Source organism: Onychostoma macrolepis, chromosome 24 (assembly GCF_012432095.1).
Source record: "Onychostoma macrolepis isolate SWU-2019 chromosome 24, ASM1243209v1, whole genome shotgun sequence".
Lineage (NCBI taxonomy): Eukaryota > Metazoa > Chordata > Actinopteri > Cypriniformes > Cyprinidae > Onychostoma > Onychostoma macrolepis.
In genome coordinates this window covers 8,807,237-8,830,692 of record NC_081178.1, presented here as the reverse complement: position 1 = coordinate 8,830,692, position 23,456 = coordinate 8,807,237, and the positions used below count along the sequence as shown (strand labels likewise).

Sequence of the window (23,456 nt, the reverse complement as noted above, 5' to 3'; positions counted from 1 at the left end):
AATACGTTTTTCAAAAGACAGTAGTTTAAGAACAAACATGAAAATTGCTGTGATTGCTGTATATCTGCACATTTGTACTGTATGCATATGCATTTTTCTCTAGTGTTATTTTAGTCATGTTCACTCTGAAATCTAATTTTATTTACTCAGGAGTGTCGGAATTTGTTTTTGAAAATGTCATTAGTCATGTCCATACTTGTGTTTATGAGCTGATAATTGATCATTTGTCAGGAAAGCAACTGTCTGCTTGTTTTTCCTCAGAGTGCGGCTGGTCGAGCGAGGCTCCCCACACAGTCTCCCGCTCATGGAGTCTGGAAAGGTACCTGCAGGGCGCTTTACAACAGTTTCAGTTCAGCTCCATCTGGCTGTGTGTTTTGGAATTATTACATTACTGAATCTCAATCTCATCCTCTACCAGATTTTACCCGGAGTTCGAATTATCATCGCCAATCCTGAAACCAAGGGCCCGCTGGGAGACTCCCATCTAGGAGAGGTGAGTTCGTATTGCAGGATAAAGATCAAGTCGAAATCATCTGTGGCTCTTTATGACTTCATGTGTTCCTGGTCTGTTTTGTGTCTCTAGATCTGGGTTCATTGTGTCCATAACGGCAGCGGTTACTTCACGGTGTACGGTGATGAGGCCTTGCAGTCTGATCACTTCAACTCACGCTTGAGCTTCGGAGATACGCAGACCATATGGGCACGTACTGGCTACCTGGGCTTCCTCCGCAGGACCGAACTCACAGATGCAAGTGGAGGTGATTATGCATCTTTAGTCTTGTTTATTTGGTTTTTAGCTGCTGGTAGTGTTAAGAAGGATACTAACATCCTCTGTGTTTTCAGAGCGGCATGACGCTCTGTATGTGGTGGGCGCTCTGGATGAAGCCATGGAGCTGAGAGGAATGAGGTATCACCCCATCGACATAGAGACCTCTGTGATACGCACCCACAAGAGCATCATGGAATGGTACAACCTTCTCACTTCCTAAGTACAATTTTATTTGACTTTTTAGGGATGTATTGATATTAAAATTTGGCCATTTATTTATTTAGAGATTAAAATGTATACAAGTTTATACTATTATGTATAAATGAAAATAAAACACTTAAAACTAAACTCAGTGAAATGTATTTTGATATTCAAAGTTATATCATTTTATCTAAATAAATGGAAAAAAACCTAACCACATAAAACAAAAATTTGTCAAAATGATTATTTATTTGAAATGTATTATATTGTTTATTTTGATACTAAAATGTATATTATCTATACTATTTAATCTAAAATAAAAAATATTAAAACTTTAATTTATTATTAGAATGTTTATTTATGATTATTATAATGTATATTCATACTATTTTATCTAAATAAAACAAACAAAATCTGTCAAACTGATTATTTTGATATTAAAATGTATATTATCTATACCAGTGGTTTTCAAACTTTTTTCAGAGCGACCCTATTTTTTTCTTTTTAAATTGTCGTGACCCATATATATATATATATAGAAGGAAGGAAGGAAGGAAAGACAACTGCACTACAGACCGGTCTCGAGTCCCACCGTAGAGCTCCGGAAGGATGCTCTGTTCCAAAATCAAATCACTCTCGGTGCTTCTGAAATTAGTGAAGGTGCTTACCTTCATGCACATCTATTCTGACATATCATAGTTTGTCCAGTCCATAGTTATGATTATCACAGTTTCATTGCAATTTTGAGAGAATATGCGGATGTCACTTCCGAACATTTGTTGCAAGTACGACACATTGGTCCTCTTAGCAGCATGAAAAACTAAACTTTTATTCAAATTCTGAATGGAGAATAGGCTATATACAGCAAAGAAAGCGTGCAAAGTGCGCTTCCTTAAAAAGCTGTGACTCATTTCAGTTTATTGCGATCTCTAATTCCGCTATAATCAGTCTGTCAACACAGCACAATTAATGCCTTATTTACATCACCTAAACTTTGTTCATTATAATCAGAGGATTCGCGTCGCGAGCTTCCAGGACTCTGGACTGAACAAGAACACTCGCGTTCTGAGCGGAGAGTGGATTCTGACTCACTAAAACTCCTCTGATTGGCCATTGCGTTATAGAAATAAACGGATATGTCTCTGATTTGTTACAATGTACAACGCTGCAAAAACAGAGCGCAAACACAAATACACATTTGATTCTGACCTGAGGTGGCTGCCGGTTACTTTCGTTTTGTTGTTTGTTATTTAGTTGCTTCTTTCCTGAGTCTTGAACTTGGTTACATACGTTTTCCTTAAATCACCCTGGCGACCCATTTTTTTGGTCGCGACCCAGGGTTTGAAAACCGCTGATCTATACTATTTTCTCTAAATAAATTGTCTAAAAGATTTATTAAACAGTTAAATGATTTTGATATTAAATTGTATACTAATTATACAATTTTTTAAAAATGTATGTTCATTTTTTAGATTGTTAAAGATTGAGACATTTAAATTTATTATATTTTTTTAAATAAAATGTAATACATAAAACTTATCAGTTGAATTACAAGGTATTATATCCAGTGAAATCTCAATCAGCAGTTGTATTTTAAACACCACTTATGTTCTGATTGGTTAAAGATTTATTTTGTCCTCTCAAATGATCAGTTGTGATTTCCTGTGGCTACTAATCACTGTCAGTGTGAACGAACATGTTTTAAATTAACTGATCTGTTTGTTTCAGTGCGGTGTTTCCCTGGACCAACCTGCTGGTGGTGGTCGTGGAGCTGGAAGGTTCAGAACAGGAAGCTTTGGACCTGGTTCCTTTGGTGACCAACGCGGTCCTGGAGGAGCACTACCTGATCGTAGGCGTGGTGGTGGTGGTGGACATTGGCGTCATTCCGATCAACTCTCGCGGAGAGAAACAGAGGATGCACCTGCGAGACGGCTTTCTAGCCGATCAGCTGGACCCCATTTATGTGGCATATAACATGTAGCATGAGTGTACGCGTGCGTGTGTTTTGCCGACTGCACGTGACCGGTTGGGCGATCTTCCGCGAATGGACACTTTACTGGGAGAAACTTTGAGAAGCGATAACGAAGCCAAACGGCAAAACAGATTGGCAGAAGGATTCGGTCTCCTGAAGGGAAGAAGAACCGCCTCTGCTTCTGCTTGTGTACGCACGTCGCTTTGTTTTCACATAAAGTGTTGCGACATCATTCATTTTTAATCCGCCCTACATGAGCGAAGGGTATTTTTAAATATCTGCATACTGTGGCGAAATGTGCGTTTTAGGTTTCCCGATGATTTGGAGTAACTTGTTGAAAGTAGACGTGATATCAGACACTCTGGACGCCATTTCTGTCCGTTCATTAAAAAAAATATAATAATAAGGTACAACGACAACTTGTTACATTTGTACGTACGTTGCAGCCGTCCTTCAGCAACTTGCCGGTTTAGTTTTTCAACCTTTGTAAATGTTCTCGAACAGCAGGAAGCAAAAACAAAGAAAAAACGTCCCCTGCTTTTTCGATTCCTCCATGTTTAATATCATTGTACAAAGCTGAAGGTGAACACAAAGTCGGTTGATATTGTGTAATTATGTACAGATAATAGTTCTTATTTATTTTGCTCTTTTTAGAATCGGTGAGCGAAGACAGTTGGAAATGTTTTCCTCATTAAATAATATTGCTGATATAAAACATTGTATCATCTTGAGTGAGTAGTATCACATCAAGTCTATGTAAAAATATAAATATACATACAAATATATATAAAAAAGAAATATATATATAAAATAAGATCTACGAATCACCAATGAAACATTCTAATGCAGTACTTCCCACTTGCATGGTGTCTGTTGTAGAGAGAATCAACTGACCGAGCGAACGGTTAAAAATACGAACTCGTAGGACTTTCAAGACGATGTCAAACTTGCGGAACAAATGCTTCAGTTTTTCGAATTGAAACTAAATCGCTGCGCCCTTTCCGAGAGAAAACGAACCCTAAAAATGTGCCTGGAATTTTGTTTACATTTGCTTTTATGACTCAAATCTGCACCGCAATTTGTTACGTTCTTTTTATTTGCTTGGATTGAATTTTGAACTTGTTTTGTATAGTTTTTCTGTGTGGTTGCATCATTATTTATTGACACAGGCTTTTACACAAGTGCGTTTTTGTTTACCGCTCAAACATCACAGATACTGTGCGCGTGAGCGTTTGAATTCTAATTCAACGGACTAACACAGATTTTGGTATTTTCATAAAACAGCATTTACGTTAATGCCTCACAGTTTACTTTCAACCCCGATCAGCTCACGTGAAATGGATTAAGCTCTTGTTTTTAATCGGCTTATGTGGGAAATACATGCTAAATAAATGCCGGCATATTGTTGGCACATGCAATATGGGCAAAGCATGAAACATGACCGACTGGCTATAATAATGCAAACAATAGCGAAGAGAGAAAAAGAAGCGTGCCATCATTCTTCATTGTACCAGCTGCATTAGAAGGGACGTGCTTTCTGAACTCCTTTTCATAGCGATGGCAATCCGTTAAATCGCCTTTTCAGGATTTTATTCTTTTCTTTTCCACATCCTGCCTCTGCGATTAGGCTAGGCATCAGATAAAACCATGGAGATCTACTGCAGTCAGATATCAGCACCCTCTGGCCTCATTGAGGTCTTGGTTTATTTATCACAACCTTTTATTTTACGTTAGAATCGGTGTCATAGACGTCAATACTGTGTATGGGAACTGAGTTTACACTTATTCAGAGAGTGACGATGCAATGTTCTCTTTTTTTTTTTTTTTCTTGTCTGTTTGTTTTTAAAAAATGAAGGAAAGAAGTCTTAACCTGTTCAGAAGCTTTAGTGTTGCCATTCCCATTCAAGCGGAAATGTTTCCCCATTCTGAAAAGAAAAAAATGTGCACATAACTTTCAACCTGTGAAGTTATTTCCCTTTTTTTGTTGGAAATCTGGACTTACGTGAGAGAGTCTGCATGGTGTATGTAAATATTGTTGGTTAGAGAAAAAAAGACAAAAAACAAAATTTATTTTGTATGGTGCAGGTGTGTTTGAAATTCTGTTTTGTACACATGATTAAAAGTATTAAATGACACTTTTATAGAAGCCTGCTTTGGCCTACGTTCACAAAATATGGTGCAATAAAGTGCTTTGATTGGTAAAATTGTCTTTTTAAATTTGCAAGACAAAAAAAAAAGTAACAAAACTACCACCGGTTGATATGTTTTATTTATACATAGTACTGTTACATAATGTAATGCAAGAAAGGGGAAAACGTTTACACCACATTTTAATTCGTATGCACATGAAAGACAGGTGTTTGTATAGCAGACTTCTCGCTGGGTGTCGGAAATTCTCAGTAGTCATTACTCTGTCCGCATAAATATAAGTTAAAAAATAAATTTTAAAAAAGGGTTACTTGCAATTACAAAGTGGTGTCAAATTACCCTAGAAAACCAAAAAGGAGACATACTGCATCACCGATGACACGCAAGACGTAGATTAACGCAGAGCCCAAAATAAGGTACACACAACCTGGTTTCATGCACACTGGAATGGAACATATTACCGTTATATCACAAATATTTTTTTTTTTCCTTTACATTTCGACTTTATCAAATACATAGTTAATGTGTTCATGAAATGTACATATGCTAACGTGCAAACGTCATCAGTCACGGTTAGCGGCAAACAGTTATTTACATGTAGTGCAACAGTGAGGTTGGGAAGGGAGGAGAGAGAGAGAGAGAGAAAGAAGGAGAAATAGGGCAGGACAGAAACCTGGATGTATCAGACGTGATTTAAGACACATCCAGAACTTCAGAGAGAAACAGAATACAAGTTGACGCAGATATGGATCTGTGCAAAACCATTAGAGAAGAACCTCATGTTCCCCTACATCCTTCAGCTGATTGGTTCTCCCGGTCGACATAGACAACTCTCTAAAGATAGATCTGACCTCATTTGTACTTAAAAATTTGTTATTGCAATAATAATTCACCTAAAAATTCTAATTTTGTCATTTACTCAGCCTCATGTTGTTCCAAACCGGTTTGACTGATGTTCTGGCGAAAAACACAAAAGGAGACGTTTCGCCGAGTGTCCAAGCTGCTCTTTTCCATACAATGAAAGTGGATGTGGATCAGCATTTAAGAAAGCCGTACAGGTTTTAACCATTTGAGGGTGAGTAAATGATGGCAGAATTGGAATTTTTACGTGAACTATCCTTTTAACTTTTTTCTTAGATCAAAAAGTGCCACAAAAGGTCATTTTTAATGATAAAACCCTATAGCGATCATTTATGATTGTTTAATTTACACTGATCTCTGTACAATCTTAAGTCTGATTAAATTTTGCTATAGAACTGGATCGTGACAAATTTCGTTTTGTCTGAGAGCACTGGTAACAAATTTGCCCACATTTACAAACCTCACTAAAGATCCCACTCGGCAAAGATTTAGTACACTTAAGCTACAGGAATGGAACCCAAAATTAGCACATAATTTAGTTTTTTCGTTAAAAATTAAAAGGCCTATTTAAAAGTGTAACCATGAAATGTGCATATTCATTAATGGAAGATTGTATCATTCAGACAGACATGACCTGCCATCTTTAAACCCTGTTCCCAAAAAAATGACACATCACAACCACTGATAAAAACCAACCGTCGAGTTTAAAAGCACCAACTTCACTCAATGCAGGAGGCTGACATGATTCGCTTATATAAAAGAGTCAAATATCTACATAGCTTCAGATTAAGTTGTTTAAAAAGATTACTAGTACTTCACATTTCAGCTAGTCTGTATGCAAGCAAGGCTGATTTCCGTCATACAGCAAATAAAAGGGTAAAAACAAAAAGGAATACGCAATGAGATACCGCTACAATCCAAACATAAAACCATCTCCACAAGGGTCGTGAAGTCCTGCACTGGCTGCCTTGTTAGCGTTCACCGCAACTCAGCAGAATGTTCTGGTAAAAGTGTTCTAAGAGCTGGGGTTTAAAATGCTGGCTAAAAAAATCAAGAATCCAAGGGCAGGGGGAGGGTGTTGAGCGTTAAAATCTATCCAATAGCGTGGCTCGTGGATGGGTGGAGTCGAGAGGAGGGGTGTGGCCAGCTGTAGCTCATCTCTTCCGGCGGCAGGTACGTTTGTGATCGGCGTGCCAGTGCTCCTGTTGGCATTTGATGGAGCAGTACGACGTGTTCCAGCAGCAGTGATACATCGCCTCTTCTTCACAGTTATAACACTGAAAGACAGAATAAAGAGAACAATGAGACGCTAAAAGACTTGCACACGAGTTTTGTTCAGTAAAATATACTCATGGATCATCATTCTTATGGTGCACTTCCTATTGAAAAATAAATTTAAAAAAAAAAATAGTCTGCTTATCTGTTGAAGGGGACATTCTCATTCTAGAGAGCAACTGATTGGACAAAAATCTGTGAAGTGCGGAATGAGTCATTATCTTAGGTTTGTTTTCTCAGTAGAAAGACACATTTTTAAGTACGTTTCTCTGCTAAAAATGAGTTTTTGTCAATGTTTAAGAGCACACTAGCATATAGATTAACCTCAAACTAACGGACTAAAAGCCACAAAACTCCTATTTTGAGAGGTTATGTTTAGAACTGGGGGTGGGAAATGACCTAAAGCTTGTCATTTCATAACAATATCAAGATATAGTTATTTTGCTAAATAGTTACAATTCCAATAAATGTAACAATCTGATAGCAGACACTAATACCAGACTAACTAATGTAAGAAAAAGGTTTTCAAGCAGTTAGACACAACACCTTTTTATTTTTTCATTATGAATTAAATATATTTATCATTAGGCCTAATTAAAGTTAAAAAATTATTAAATCAAAACCAGTCCAGTGTTTAAACAGATGGAAGCACGAACCTTTTGACTTTTTACGTTCAACTTTACATTCACTTAAGTCGTAACCCACTGCGTTTACGTGAATACTTGCCAAGACTGACATTTTGAAATAATTCTGAGTGTACTTCACTGTTCAGACTCAACATGCTGCGAAAGAGAATGTCGCGCGCTTTAACAGGCGGCAAAACGCGAACAAAGAACGCTTCCTGTCCGCGTGCGAGTGACAAAATGCGGAACGTAATGCGCTTTTATCAACTCATTTTAATATCAACGCTCTTTTTTCTAATTCACCCGTGTTTGATGAATACAGCAATACGGCAACAGGACAAAATCATGGTTACCTAGACACAAGGTATTGTTTCAGAGCCATATGGAGAGCAGCACATTTTCTCATTAATGTGTCATTAATCAGGTTAACCAACTAAAGTCAACTGAGTTCATCTACAGAGGTATAATACAACCCCAATCACATTATTGAATTGTTCTTCATTTCCTAATTCTGCCCTCAGAGCTGCAATATTTCCCAGAAGACAATTTTGGAGTTCAGGTGAGTAATATGCTGGAGAACCATTTCTCATCTCCTAGCAACACGTGGAAGCTATAAATAGTTTGTAAATACAACAACATGGTGGGTAAATTAGGGTTTCTGGAGGGGAAAAAATCTATGAAAAATAATGTGATGAAGCTGCCAGAGATACTCTTTAACAGATCATGAGTCACATTTGAATGAATTTACCTCATTTTAGTCATATTAGCAATCATAATGCATTCAAAGTCTGCATATTATTTTTCACTCCAGTGTCTGTTTAGACCTGGTGGAACAGTTATAAAACAGTCATAACTTTTTTTTTTTTTTTAAATACAGATATTGAATCTGATCAGTAACTTTTCAATGAGTGAATGTGCAAAAATACAAAGTTTTGAATGTTACAGCATTACTACATTTACAGTCTTTTTATTCATTAAAAAAAAAAACTGAGATTCTTTGACATTTTAAAATTTACTTTACAAATAATCTGACTGCTCAAAAGCAGTCTCCATTCATGAAACCTACATGTTAATTTGGTAAAAAAAAATAATAAATAAAAAAATCAACAATAAATTAGAATGTTTATAAATATGATACATTTTCCGTGCTGCAATGGTTCATCGGTAGGGGCGCAAATATTCATGTATATTAACAAAGTTCAGTTCCAAAAGCATTTACAAGATACAAGGAAATCTAAAATTATATTTTACAAAAGTGTCCTAGATCATATAAATCTGAATAAAATAGTGTTATAAGTTAACACCCAGGTATGGTTGTATCTTTTTATAAAAATATATATTTTTAAAAAGTCATTAAAGATTAAATGTAGCCTATATTTTCATAGTTTTGACAGCTTTTCATAAACTAACTGTCTCTTCTTTGTCAAAATGGACCTGAATGCAATATGATTCGACAGTTTGTATCTACACATAAGATCTTCTGAAAGTTCACTCACCCACTGCTTCTTCTTGGTCTGGGAAATAAGTTGTTTATGCTGAGCTACCATCTTCTTCATCTCCTCCATGAGCTCCTCTTTGCACTTCTCTTTCACCTGTTTGCACTTTCTTTCCATCTCAGCCTGCGTGTTGGATACCGCTTTGTTCACCGCCTGCCTTTTCTCTTCCTCCATCTCCACTCGCAACTGTAAGGACGACCACATTGCTGAGTTTGCTGCAATTTTCCCCTTTTTCCACCAACAAGGGTGGCTTTCTTGGAGGAAAAGGGGTTATCTTTGTATCTGGCCACAAGAGGGAGCCAGATGTCAGTCCAAAATGAAAGAACGTTCCTCACCTTGTCCAGAGCCTCTTTCAGAACGCGTTCGGTTTCCCGCTTGTTCTCCGCTTTCATCATTTCTTTAACGTCGCTGAAGATCTTGGTGTATTTGTCGTGGCACATGTTTTGGCAGCTGCCCTCACTGACCGTCTGAGTGCCTCGGTGTACCATGCGAGGAGCTGGTGAGGAAGAGGAGGAAGGCGAGCCAGACTTTTTGGTCTGGGTGGAGACGGACATACGCTCAGGTTGATGTGGAACAGCTGTGGGGATCTCTTGACTTGAGCTGACGGCTTCCATCTCAGGCTCCGGTTCCTGATATAACAGCAGGAGATGGTAAAGGTGACGTACACACATATACATCACATCTCATTCAATAAATACATTGCATTGCATTACAAACCTCTTCTTTGGGCTCAGCGACTTGGGAACGGCGGCTCTTTTTAGCTTTGGGCTCTTGGTTGCCTTTTGACTGTCAATAACATAAGAGAACCAGATATTAAATAAAGCAAAGCCAATCTGGCTTATTTCAATATGAAATGCACCAAAGTGCTCACCTGCTCGTTGGATGTGGAGGAGATACTTGACTCCGCCTCTTCCTGTCTGTCTTCCTGTCTTTCGTGCCTGTCCGACCTGTCGTGCTTCTCTTCGAGCTTCCCTTTCCAGGTTCGGCCCTCCCTCTGGAACCGCTGGTGGAGCTCCAGCTCATCACATGCCTTCTTCCACCCCGAGCTGCGCTTCACCTGCAGCTGCTGCACGTTAACTGTGATCTCCTGGATGTTGTCAGAAGGAATCCATGCTCTGCAGCAAAACAGACACAAGCCTGCTGGTTTCACAAGCTAGTTTGCCAACATACAGATCTACACCGGGTCTACAATTAAGTGAGTCAAATCTAGCTTTCAGTAGGGCTGGGTGATACAAAAAACATATTTAGACTTTTGACATTAATACACACATTGTTATTCATATACGTACACACATACACTGCCATTCAAAAGTTTGGGCTCAGTAAGATTTTTAATGTTTTGTTTTTTTAATGGGGTCTCTTATGCTCATCAAGGCTGTATTTATTTGATCAAAAATACAGAAATATTAGTAATATTAGAATAATATTATTAGAAATATTATTGCAATTTCTAATACTGGTTTCCTATTTTAATATACTTTAAAATATAATTTATTTCTGTGATGCAGCGCTGAATTTGATCCTTCAGAAATCATACTAATATGCTGATTTATTATCATTGTTGAAACTGTTGTGCTGCTTAATATTTTTTTTGGAACCTGTGATACTTTCTTTGGTTATTGCAAATATGTTGTGAATATTTGATATCACCCAGCTGTAGTTCTGAGTCAATAATCTTGTTTAGTTTAGAATGAAGCTTCTGAAGCCTTATGTTTGCTCTTTTAAATTCAGTATTGTACATGCTCCTAATGTAACCTGAGGCTCACCTTTGGTGCTGATGACCAAAGAACCGAACATCCACCTGATTGCCCTCCCTCTGCATCACCTTTGCAGGCCAATAACCAAAGCCCTTCATCCTGGCCCACACCAGCTCATGAGTCGGACTCTGATCGCAGACAAACATCCTTAAGTACATTCACAAATCACATGTAAATCTGCAGGAATGAGAGTGTATGCGTCTGTGCTTACACATGAGTAACAGAACCAGTTGTCGGGTCGTGCGTTCGAGAGATAGAAGCAGTGTCTGCACAGCATTAACTCGTTCAGCTGGAACAAATAAATAATTGCGCAATTCATTGTTCAAAAAGTACCCAAAATCTTTTACCCATTAACATAAGAATGTTGTCAAAAATCGAAACAGCAAAGCTTAACTATGTTTGTCAAGTGCCTTAAACAAGCTTAAAATTCCAACTGTTTGCTCGGTCTGACCTCGTGGCATGTGTCGTTGTAGAGAAGTCTTGCAATTTCGGTCTGATCGCTGTTGACTGTTGACAGAGAATGTGGAATTGGTCAAGCTAACACTTGAGTGAAGTGCACACAAGCTGTTTCATAAATCACACTCATGACTGGTTCATACGTCTCACCTCCGTGCAGAATGGCTGTGTTGTGAACAATAAGCTGAGCGTCAGCCCTGAACTCCTCAAAGCTCTTGTACTTCCCCTCTGAGATGTTCTGTAGGGGAACAGAAGACACATGAGAACTGAAGCTGATGGGACATGATCTTTGATTTGTTTCTACTAGTGTTTGGTCTGCGTACCTCTTGTATGTTATCCACATCCAGAGGCGTGTGGATCAGTCTTCTGTACATGGGTTGCTTTGACTCCTTGCCTCTCTTGTGCAGGTCCACAGCCTGAAAGACAATCAGATAGAAGAAATCTGCTTCACATTTCAACAGAAAATGCATGTGGGGGAAAGGCTCGATTTCTACATGATTTAGTGAGGAAAAAGTGAGAGGTGAAAGTGTGAAACCCACCCTTTCCTTCATGCGTCCAAGAATGAACTTCAGGCATGTTGTCATTTCCTGTTTGTTCAAATTCTTCCTTTTACTGCCCTGTTAGTAAACATCACCACAAGAAACAAATGACTGATGTAACATATTCTTAAAATGCATTTGGGGGTTTAATAGTCATTTCAAATCTGCAAGTTCAAAAGTGTTTTTTTTTGTTTTTTGTCTTTTTTTTTTAAAGATGTCTCTTATGCTCACCTAGGCTGTATTCATTTGATCTAAAATACAGCAAAAAAACAGTATCAATGTGAAATACTATTACAATTTAAAATGACTCTTATTTTAATATAAAATATAATTTATTCGTGTGATGGCAAAGCTGAATTTTCAGCCGTCTTAAATTTCATCCTTCAGAAATCATTCTAATATGCTAACACATTCTAGTTTTATCAATAGTCAGAATAAAATTTTTTGTTTATAATAATCATATTTTTTCCTCCAAATAAAAAAAAAAAAAAAATCCTAAACTATAAACTGTTGCCAAACAACATAATTTGGCATATTAATATAGAGTGTTTCAGCTAAAGTGGCTTTGAACATCTGTTTCAGTCAGAATTTTCAATCTGAACTGAGCTGGGTTTTCTAAGGGTCTCTCTATACCCACCCTGCAGATGCCGCACTGCCAGTGGGAGGTTGTGTCGCGTGGCCGGTGGTCTTCAGACACACAGCGAAGGTGGTAGACACGGAAACAGCCGTCACACTCTAGCACGTCTCCAGGAAGGTGACACTCAAAACAGTACCAGTCATGACTTTCTGCTTCCCAGTCCTGAAACACACACATTATAGTAATGCACATCCCCGCCCACCTGGGCCACCACCAAGCTCCTGGGAACAAGACCACCGATCCAGGCACGATTAATCTTTACATGACCTGCAAACAAGATCTTGACGAGATGGATTTAAGATCAGCCCTCTTACTCTGAAATGTTTTTAAAATTTGTGACTAGAACCCCGAGAGACTACTAATATATAGCATTAGTAAAAGCACCACCAACATGCAAAATGTCAATTTGGTTTTATTATATTTCTATCTATATATATTATTTTTTAATCAACATTTGAAGCTAAGAGAAAACAGAGTATGAGGGCTGCTCTTCTATAATTAGCAGTTTTTCCAAAGCACCAAGAAAGCAAAACTATAAAACCCACTCATTAGTTATAATAATGAAACAAAGTTAATCAAAAGATCATAGGTGTATAATATGTTTGATATTATGAGGGGAGTATAAGAATGTTACATTTTTGCATTTTGGTTCAATTTACATGACCACTTTTTTTTTACTCAAATTCATATTTAACAATACATGCTTTAAGTAGTTAAAACCAGGATCAAGTCTGTTTAACACTTTCAGATACTATGAAAGCAAAGAAAATACCACCATATATTTTAATCAAATGGCCATTTAAATCAAACCAAACCAAAACCTAAAGACTAAATGTTCTTTGAAAAATGGTGAGCAATCACATTCTCACATGCCACGATCACATTCACTGTATATTAACGCTATCCTCTAAAAAATATAATCAATCTACTGCACACACCTCAATACACACCAACACACACCAGACACATTCCACCATATTCACTTTTCTGGATACAGTACAAAATCTGCATTCTTTAACCAAAGTTTTACTTCAGAAAATGCTGCTACTGTCTGCAAATAGTTTTTATTCTTACCTTTAAAACAGGTCTAAACCAGTGTAAGAAGTTAACAGGGGTTTGAAGCAAAACTGCTAATAGAGTGACAAAATTCACTTTAAATATCCAATATTTTTCTTAATAATTCACAAATATAGATTCCTAATTATTCAGATCAAGAATATCTGTTAATAAATGAAATACCTTATGCATATACAGAACATGCCCTTATAAATATAAAAATGCAGAAATCAGCTCTGAATGTGCAAATATTGTCCTTGAATGTATAAGTTAACTGCTGACACTGGTCTTATCCCTAGTAAACAGCTTGTTCTAACACAGGTCTAACTGGTTCTGACACTGAACTGGTCTTGACATTGACATACAAATCTTGCAAAAAACAAAATCTTGATTTGAAAACATGTAAGATTAATGTGTGTGAAGCATACGCACATCTTGGAAAAGAGCTTCAGAAGGCAGAGAGGGCTAAAGAAGAGAGAAATCACTAATAATGAGCATTCAGTGACAAAACAAGGCACACAAAACCTCGCACAGCACAGCACTGAAGTAAAACGAAGCTTGCTGATGCCAGCATAGCTGCAGATACCAGTATAAATAGTGTGTATTATCATCATATTTTGACTGACAGTTAAATAGAACGTGCATTATTGATTTAAATTTCATGGAAAATTTGAAGTCTAAGGCTACACAGAAGCTCCTTCAATTCAGCTGCTGTCCCATGCACAGGTTACACATACCATTAACTAAAGGGCAGATTATGTTGTTAATTAAAGAAATTACAGCAACTGGATGTGAACATACCTTGCTTCCCTCTGACATCTGCTCCTGCGATTGCAAGTGATCCAAAAAACATTGTTTAAAATCCTAATCTAAGAGCTGGGGTTGGCTGAAACTAACCACAGGCGCTCCGTGTTAGGGACTCGCGGGTGGGTGTATGGTGTGAGAAATACCAGAATGCAGCATACAACAACATAAACATTCATCTATACTGCTAATACTCATATTCATAAATATGCTTTTACATACATTAGTGTTCAAAACTTTGGGGTCAGTGAGATTTTTTTTTTATGTTTCTGAAAAGAAGTCTCTTATGCTCACCAAGGCTGCATTTATTTGATCAAAAATACAGTAATATTGTGAAATATTATTACAACTTAAAATAACATTTTTCCCTTATATAATATATTTTATAATGTAATTAATTCCTGTGATGGCAGCAATTTCTTCAGTCTTCAGTGTCACATGATCCTTCAGAAATCATTCTAATAATATGCAGACTTGCTGCTCATTTCTTATTATCAATGTTGAAAACAGTTTTGCTGCTTGATATTTTTTTTTTTCAGGATACTTGAATGAATAGAAAGTTCAAAAGAACAATATGTCTTTGAAATAAGAAAATGCATCAATGTAAAGGTCTTTACTGTCAAAATTGATTCAATTGTATAAAATCAATTTCCTTTAAACTGACTCCACACTTTTGAATAGGAGTGTATGTAAAAAGGACTTTCATACAAATAAGCAAATATTTGTGATTTTCTTTTTTTGAATGAAGGCCACACATATAGCTGATGAGACCTGGGGCAGATGTGTATATTCTCAGCTATAAGCCATACCCCAAAAACAAACAGTGCTTCCTTCAAACATGCTCTCTCACACAGCAGAGGAATGTCTATGTGCTGGTGAAGTCACTGAAACATCAGAAGTTTACAGCTGAAATCTCAAAGTCATGAACTCTATCAACCTTTTTTTGGTTCCATGTAAGCTGAGGATTGATTTGATTAACGTGTAGTAAAACCAAGTCACGTTTACCTTTAGAATTTTTATCTAGGAAGCATGTAGATAAAAGTATGTTATGTTTAAAATAGACATGCTCTGGTTTATGTCTCACCATCTCGTCTCCTGGAAGCCAGTATCCTTCTTGTTCGATCCCAGCTTTGGAGCCTTTGCAGCCCACTGTGAGCGTCTCCACCACCAGACCGTCTTTGACGGCCAAAACTAGCTGCCTGGCCGTGTCTTTAGGGTGCATCCCATACACACGACTTAAATATCTGCACCAAAACACGCAACACCATCTCTTAGACATGGATTCAAATGCATACATTGATATTATTAGTAAAGGGAGAAGAATTACAGCAATTACTTTGAGATTCTGTCCATGTTTGCGATTTGTTTCTGATTGCGGATGACTTCGATGGCCGACCAGACATACTGAACCACCTTGGGGTCCGCTTGCCTCTTTTTCACCACCCTCGACATTGTGGCCAGTTCCAACCTAGAGTAATTAAACCAGAACAAGCCCTTGAACAAAAGACGCACGCTTCCCACAATAAGCAAAGTACAGTCTGAAGAGCATAGGTGCTTGCATATAAAACAGCAAAATGCAAATATTTGTTAGTTTTGTCAGAGACAGCATCGTATTACACACCATTTCTCTAAAGAGTGCCTCTCCTTGTGTATCTTTGTCATTGTGGACAAACAATAGATCTACGCGGAAAATGGCACCAATGTATATCATAACTTCATTATGTCTCCATCTAAATGGACTCTAAACTCTAAGTTCTCTTTATAAACAGCTCCTGCAACTATAACCACATGTAAACCTAGGGCGGAAATTCTTTCAGGATCTTCATATGAAAAACACTAACCAGGTTAAACATTAATCTTTCTTATAAAACTCTTGTGTTGATGTCAAAAGACATTGAAGACAAGTTTCTCTCACTATCATTACAGAATAGCTGAGATTTACACAGTCAAACTGACATGTAGAAAGCAAATCCAGTTCTAAAAAAAACCCTCAGCAGTATTCACTCTGCAGTATTTTAGGTCTCTATGTGGTACGAAGAACAGATAAAAATGACTGTCACATTTATTGCTGTTGTGCATACTGTAAGTTATAGCTTCTACAATCAACGGCCAGATGTTTGTTTTTGTTTTTTTTACAAAGAGCTGAAACTCCTTTTAGGCTGCAATTTATCAATAAAAGTGCATTCTAATGAGTTCCCAAGAATACCAACAAGACACACTCATTAATTAAATTACATAAATAACAGTTTTCAAGGTAAAGACATTAATCTAACCACCTATTTTTACATGATGTAAATAAAGCATTGGTTAATAAATGTTCTCATTTCAATAAACATACCTCAATGTGTGGAAAGAACACAAGTAAAATTATATAATGTAACACTATAGCATTATTAATGAAGGGATAAAAGCTATTCTAAGTCATTTGCATTTTACAGCAAATTTAATAGTGCACTTTTTATGTTTAGCAGTTTTTGTAGCGCTCATACTGATTCCTATTGGCCTGGATGCATTACGTTTGAATTCTAAATGCTGTTGGTTTACAACAAACCTGTCTGTTATTACACATTTAAAGCACCTGGGCTGAAAGCGATATGCAGTAAAACATTGTTATTATAATTACTGGCAACTTGGTCGATTGCATGGCTGCTCACGTGACGTTAACATGGCAGCACCCATGAAGTGGCGACCCACTCCGTGTAGAATGAAACCGCTTTGACATATCTAGAATATTCACATCATTTAAATACTATTCACTTATTCATGCATCCACATTTATAGTTAACATAATAATTCACTGAGTGCGGTTTTGATGCCACCAGCGAGACCTGTTCGCTTTATTGCGCAATACATGCGCAGAAAGGATGGGAACCGATCGCTTCCTGATCGAATGTTACTACAACAACGTTACAAGTTTTTGTGACAATCGTAACTTTTGTTCACACTGTTACAGCGTACAAAATGTTGCCAGTGATTTTTAAAATCCCCGCAGATGGCTACAGAACCCACAACAGCTCATGTGATCCACAACCCGAGTGCTGGAATGCACAGCATAAAAGCATTTAAAAGCCGATTATATTAACTAAGTGATCAAAATAACGTCATTTCAAAAGCCAAGACGACTTTGACAGCTGTCGGTCTTATCAGTGATCAATAAAACCCAGCCCAGGTCCCGATTTTCGCTCACAGTGTCTGAAAGAAACAACAAACGGGTGTCTAAGAGTCGCAAAACTATACACACGAGGACATCGTAAACGCGCGAGCTGGTTTTGGACACGCGCTAAATGTAATCGCACCTTAAAGAATCGCGATTAATAACCCAATCAAATTGCAAATGGAGGGAAAAACCTTCATCGGTGCCTAGACATTCTTGCTGGTTGGTGAGCTACATGGACGCCATGTTGATATCCCTCCCTCGCTTCTAGACAAAACCAACCAGTTGGGAGTGGATTTTTTGTTCCTCTTTGCTGCCAATGTCATGAAATCGACCCGGTTTATGCGCTAACTTACCGCTGTCCGACAGCTGATCAAACGCCTCGCCGTTCAGTCTCACTTTAGGATGTAACGCAGCGCTGGTTACATTTGTGTTTCCGGAGTTAAATGTCAGAATTGTGGTTGGTTGGAGGAGCCCGGCCACAGTTGAGCTCGGAGGGGGTAAACACACACACATACAGTCACAGGCGGTGGGAGGACTCTAGTGGCAGGACGCAGGAGTTGCTCGCTTTAGTTTGCACGTCTCACCTTGAAGCTCTTTTTTTTTCTTCCAAGCCTTACTACACTAGTTTTTGTGTATTCATAAATGTCAAATTCCCAGTAGAACTTCACTTATCTTAACTTTTATGATTCATGTAACCTCTCTGTTAGATATGATGAGCACATCATCTCAGAAATGTATTTATTATATAAATCTATAGCTTTGCAAGGGACAGGTGATCAAATATTATATGAGCGGTTTAATTTTCAATTTAGTTTATTGGTTTGCAACCCTGTTACTAAAATTTGAAATATGTCTGAATCAGGGTTGTTTTCATAATTAAAACTAAAATCATTAAAAACTTAAACGTATTTTATTTCAGCTAGTTAACAAAGGCAACATTTTTCATTTTCGTTGAAGTACTGAAATAAATCAAACTAAATAAACTAAAACTAATAAATACAAATGAATAAAAACTACATAGGCATAATATGAACAAAACAAAACGAATAAAACTTTAAAATGAAGTTAAAGTTAACAAAATGTAAAAGTAAAAAGCAAAATAAAAAAAATAATTAAATTAAAGCAAAATAAAAGGTTACAAATTTAGCCTGCAGTAATAAGGGACTGGCTTTGGACCAAATATTGTTTTGTCATAGTTGATAAACATTTATTTCCTATAAATTAAATTAAAATGATTTAGAGTAATCATTTTTTCAGTCTAACATTTGTGACCCTGGACGACAAAACAAGTCTTAAGTGTAAATTTTTCGAAATTGAGATTTATACATCATCTGAAAGCTGATTAAATAAGCTTTCCATTGATGTATGGTTTGTTAGGATCGGACAATATTTGGCCCGAGATACAACTATTTGAAAATCTGGAATCTAAGGGTGCAAAAACATCGAAATATTGAGAAAATCGCCTTTAAAGTTGTCCAAATGAAGTTCTTAGCAATGCATATTACTAATCAAAAATTAAGTTGTGATACATTTACGGTAAGAAATCTACAAAATATCTTCATGGAACATGATCTTTACTTAATATCCTAATGATTTTTGGCATAAAAGAAAAATGTACAATTTTGACCCATACAATATATTTTTGGCTATTGCTACAAATATACCCCAGCGACTTAAGACTGGTTTTGTGGTCCAGGGTCACATTTTAGGTAAAATTGTTGAGCAAGGTTGAGTTTAACAATTGCGGTAGACTAGATGCTACAATTTGAGTAAGAATTAAAATAATAATAATATTTTTATTTCTAATATAATATTAATATTTATTGATCATTGAAAAAAAAGCTCATGATCAAAATAGTTTTCACAGTGAAGTGTGCTGTATGTATACATGTGCCTTAATAGGTTTATTTCCTTACTTTCTTGTATGTAATGCTGTATAAGTTGTTATGGGCAATAGGCTACTAATAAAGCATCACTATAATTGCATTGTTTTAATAAGGTCACAAAAAATATATTACAAGACCTGTTATTTCTTGGGATTGGAGTTGATGGGATAAACAGATTTTCCTAAAATAATTCTTGTTGACCTTAAAAAGATGTTCCAGCAGATGGTGCTAAATTAACACACATAGACTGACACCAACATGTCTGCAACCTATAAACAATGATGAATATACCGTACACAACAAATACTGTTTCTTTTTGTCACCTTTTCCATGTTGGTTTAAAGTTGGTAGTGAAAGTATAACGGTGTTATTTTGCTCTTTGAGGTTTTACTGACAATGTACACTAATAATTCATTGTCCAACATGAACTGAACAAATCAGGTATTTACAAAGGTATGTCATAACAGGATGAAAGGCGGTGATTGCATAGTCTGAACTTAAATTATCCATGTAAATGTCCCGCTATGAGCTGATCTGAACTCATATTCATAGGTAATTTCATAGAAATGGAAAGTATTCAGCTGTTTTACCATTATGAGGCCTCAACTGCTGAGAACCCAAATATTCACAGTTCTCTGTAATAGTTTGGATGGCCAAATTTATTTGGATCCGTATGTGCTTACATTTCCCCCCTAATACAAAATAATGAAAAGTCTAAACACATCTCAATGTTAGACAAAATGTTTGTCATTATTTCTGCTACTCTGACAGAGTCTGCGTAATAGGTCCTTTTTTAAAGAAAGAATTTGCCAGGAATGAGAACACTAAGAAGACACTAAATAATTCTGTTCCATACATCACTACAGTCATATTTTCTTAAGCAAAGTCCTTTTTTTTTTTTTATTGTTGACGCTTATGTAAAGCTTAAAGGAATAGTTCACCCAAAAATGAAAATGTACTCACCCTAAAGCCATCCGAGATGTAGAGGAGTTTGTTCCTTCATTGAAATTGATTTGAAGAAATTTATCATTACATCACTTGAATCCAATGGATCCTCTGCAGTGAATGGGTGCCGTCAGAATGAGAGTCCAAATAACTGATAAAAACATCACAATAATCCACACGACTCCAGTCCATCAATTAACGTCTTGAAAAGCTGCATGTTTGTAAGAAAGAAATACAACAAATAGAACTGTTTTAGACCGTTTTCACTTAGAAACAATCTTAGAAACTTGATCTGTGCATATTTTTCTCCTGATTCAGAAAACTGTATTATAGAGACAGATTTTTGCTTTACAAGATATTAATTGATGGCCTGGAGTCGTGTGGATTATTGTGGATTATTGTGATGTTTTTATCAGCTGTTTGGACTCTCATTCTGACGGCACCCATTCACTGCAGAGTATCCAGTGGTGAGCCAGCTGTAATGATACATTTCTTCAAATCAGTTCTGATGAAGAAGCAAACTTAGATGGCCTGAGGGTGAGTTTTCAGCAAAATGTCACTTTTGGGTGAGCTATTTCTTTAAGCTTAATGCACAAGTTACCACACAAGTTACCACACTGTAAAAAAAAAAGAAAAATTGAGCCAACTTAAAATTAAGGCAACCAGCTTCAGCAGATTTTTGAGTTTTCTCAACTTGTCGTTTTAAGTTTATACAACAAAAATTTGAGAATCTCCCACAAAAATAAGTTGAGCAAACTCAAAAATCTGCTGAGGCTGGTAAAAACTATTTTTTTAAGTTTGCTCAACTTTTTTTTTTTTACAGTGCAGCAGTCAGACATATTTATGTTTTAATATTAATAGTTCTGTAATATTGTAGCAGCATTGTTGATCTTTGTTGCTATGCAGCTTTCAGTTATTAATTTAGCAAAAGCTTTAGAACAGAATATTCATGAAAAAAAAACAAAACTTTTGCCCCGTGTGAAACTAGCAGTGTAATATCAGATTTCAGATTCCTGTCTGAGCTGAATCTCTTCATAATGGCATGGATCAGTCCACTATCTGTGGGAACTATCAGTGCAGGCCTTAATCTAGACTCTATTCAGTGCATTCTCTGCTCATTTTTCCTTCTCAAACTTTTTGGGAAATGCTCCACCATTGAATCTCCATAGAAGGAGAAATCATGTCTGGGTTTTATTGTAATATACGCATCTGACGCAAGGTGCATTTTTTGGAAACGTAAAAGCATACACCAGAATAAAGAGCCATAAATGATGATCAACTACATGTCAGTATTTTCCTTTGTGAAATGTTCCAGTGCAGATGGTCTGGATTTAAGAGGGTAATGTCTTCTGCTCATCTTTCACATTGTCTGCGATCATACAGCTTACCGCGAAATAAAACTTGCTACTCATATTTCATGAAAATGCATTAATTCAGACATAATAAAATCCTGTGTGGTTTGACAGACCTCAAAATATACCGATTAAATTGTGTTCTTATCTGTCTGGCTAACGTCTGGTGTGCATTTTAATAAAATGCAATCTCAAACATCACATTTAGGATGGTTTCATCCAAAGCTCATTAAATGGTAGGATGATTTATAATGTGTCACATTAGCCCTATAGGACAAGCAGAAGAGGTCACTGTCATGTCAAAGCCCAGCCAGATATCTCCAGAATAACTACAAAGTCAGTAATGACACACTATATTGCATGCATTTTTGAACATTATCCTCAAATACTTAAAAAAAAAACTTTAAAAAATAAAGGCTCTTTATAACCAACTGTGGTTCCATGAAGAACATTTAACAATCCATGGACACTTTCTATTCCACAAACGGTTCCTTATAATAGAAAAATGTTCTTTAGATTTTTTAAATGTTCTTTATAATAAGAAAAAAATGATTATTTTGAGAACTGTTCCTTGAAAAATGGTTCTTGGTTCTTTCATCTCACTGTTAAAACCCCATTTGGAAACTTTATTTTTAAGAGTGTAAATGTATATAAGTCAAGACATGTTTTTTTTTCATATTTTACCGTGTTTCTGTTTGATACTTTCTTCCTCCCATCAGCTCAGACAGTGGAAACAGTCAAAGGGTCAATGGCTGCTCTCTGATTTACATATTTCCACATCTGTCTCCAAACTCCATCACATGATGTTCATCGAGTCACATTACCTGACCAAGAACAAACACAATGCTTATGAATGAGGTGATTTCCTGGAACTGTGCTTCAGTGCTGAGAAAGTTATGATTTATTAAGCTGCTGTTTAGCTCAACTGACCCGTTACACACATTGATGCTAACTTGGGCGTCATTTATTGGGCAGATCTTTCAAATACAGATTTACTGTTTTGAATTAATCAGTTATATAAATGATTAATCATAAAATTCATCAGGTCCGAATGAATGGTCCATCAGTGTTCAATTCATTCACTGTAAAATTATTTTTTTGATTCTTTGTACAGTTCCGCAAAATTCCACATTTAATTCAGAGTGTTACTAGCTGTTTCTTTGTAATTATTTGCGAAAATATTTACAAAGAAAATAACTGAAATCATCAAAAAAAAAAAAAAAAATTAAATGTAAGTGAAATAGTAAAACTAGAAAAGCACAAAAACGTATTAAAAATTGAACGTGTCTAGCCTTTTTTTACACTTTATAGAAAGGATTTGTACACTCTTTCAAATTGATCACATCTATGAACTACACACCTTATGGTTTGACATTTATAGATGAAAGCAAAATATTCACAGGTTTACCCACAAGACTTCCCCTTTAAGAAGGCCGAAGTTTATTTTCTCAAGTTAATGCTGAACTAATTAGCAAATGATTTGATGCACAATTTTTTGGAGTCCAAAATAATAAATCAGAAA

The 23,456-nt window shown here is 36.5% G+C and overlaps 2 protein-coding genes across 15 annotated transcripts in view; one reads left to right on the top strand and one right to left on the bottom strand.

Moving 5' to 3' along the window:
• dip2ca (disco-interacting protein 2 homolog Ca) overlaps nucleotides 1-5,088 on the top strand; it is a 109,188-nt gene extending 104,100 nt beyond the window's left edge. For all 9 annotated transcript variants that reach the window (XM_058765526.1, XM_058765523.1, XM_058765521.1 and 6 more), the window contains 5 exons: nucleotides 262-319; nucleotides 419-493; nucleotides 584-758; nucleotides 844-967; nucleotides 2,699-5,088. In XM_058765526.1, the coding sequence (XP_058621509.1) occupies nucleotides 262-319; nucleotides 419-493; nucleotides 584-758; nucleotides 844-967; nucleotides 2,699-2,951 (685 nt within the window). In that variant the 3' untranslated portion in view covers nucleotides 2,952-5,088. The remainder of the gene's footprint in view (nucleotides 1-261; nucleotides 320-418; nucleotides 494-583; nucleotides 759-843; nucleotides 968-2,698) is intronic.
• Nucleotides 5,089-5,193: 105 nt separating this feature from the next.
• On the bottom strand, nucleotides 5,194-22,741 carry zmynd11 (zinc finger, MYND-type containing 11). Of its 6 annotated transcripts, none has more exons than XM_058765529.1 (17): nucleotides 22,619-22,741; nucleotides 15,931-16,062; nucleotides 15,679-15,838; nucleotides 14,592-14,615; nucleotides 14,223-14,255; nucleotides 12,735-12,896; nucleotides 12,098-12,175; nucleotides 11,882-11,974; nucleotides 11,709-11,796; nucleotides 11,554-11,609; nucleotides 11,314-11,391; nucleotides 11,112-11,230; nucleotides 10,217-10,460; nucleotides 10,063-10,131; nucleotides 9,681-9,974; nucleotides 9,346-9,531; nucleotides 5,194-7,228 (listed from the first exon to the last, which is right to left on the bottom strand). In XM_058765529.1, exons 1-17 carry the CDS (start codon nucleotides 22,648-22,650, stop codon nucleotides 7,106-7,108), a joined length of 1,971 nt encoding a protein of 656 aa, XP_058621512.1. In that variant the 5' UTR covers nucleotides 22,651-22,741; the 3' UTR covers nucleotides 5,194-7,105. The 6 variants fall into 6 exon arrangements, with proteins under 6 accessions (XP_058621512.1, XP_058621514.1, XP_058621515.1 ...); XM_058765531.1 differs by lacking the exon at nucleotides 22,619-22,741 and adding an exon at nucleotides 18,105-18,268; XM_058765532.1 differs by lacking the exon at nucleotides 22,619-22,741 and adding an exon at nucleotides 17,943-18,039.
• Between the last annotated feature and the right edge of the window lie 715 nt (nucleotides 22,742-23,456).

What these genes read in the sequence shown, in the direction of transcription:
- zmynd11 (XM_058765529.1), bottom strand. Translation starts at nt 22,650, where the DNA reads ATGGGAGGAAGAAAGTATCAAACAGAAACACG. An exon ending in AGATGTCAGAGGGAAGCAAG is followed by an intron (nt 14,256 to 14,591) that starts GTATGTTCACAT and finishes TCTCTTCTTTAG; the next exon opens with CCCTCTCTGCCTTCTGAAGC. An exon ending in GGCAGTGCGGCATCTGCAGG is followed by an intron (nt 12,176 to 12,734) that starts GTGGGTATAGAG and finishes GTTTACTAACAG; the next exon opens with GGCAGTAAAAGGAAGAATTT.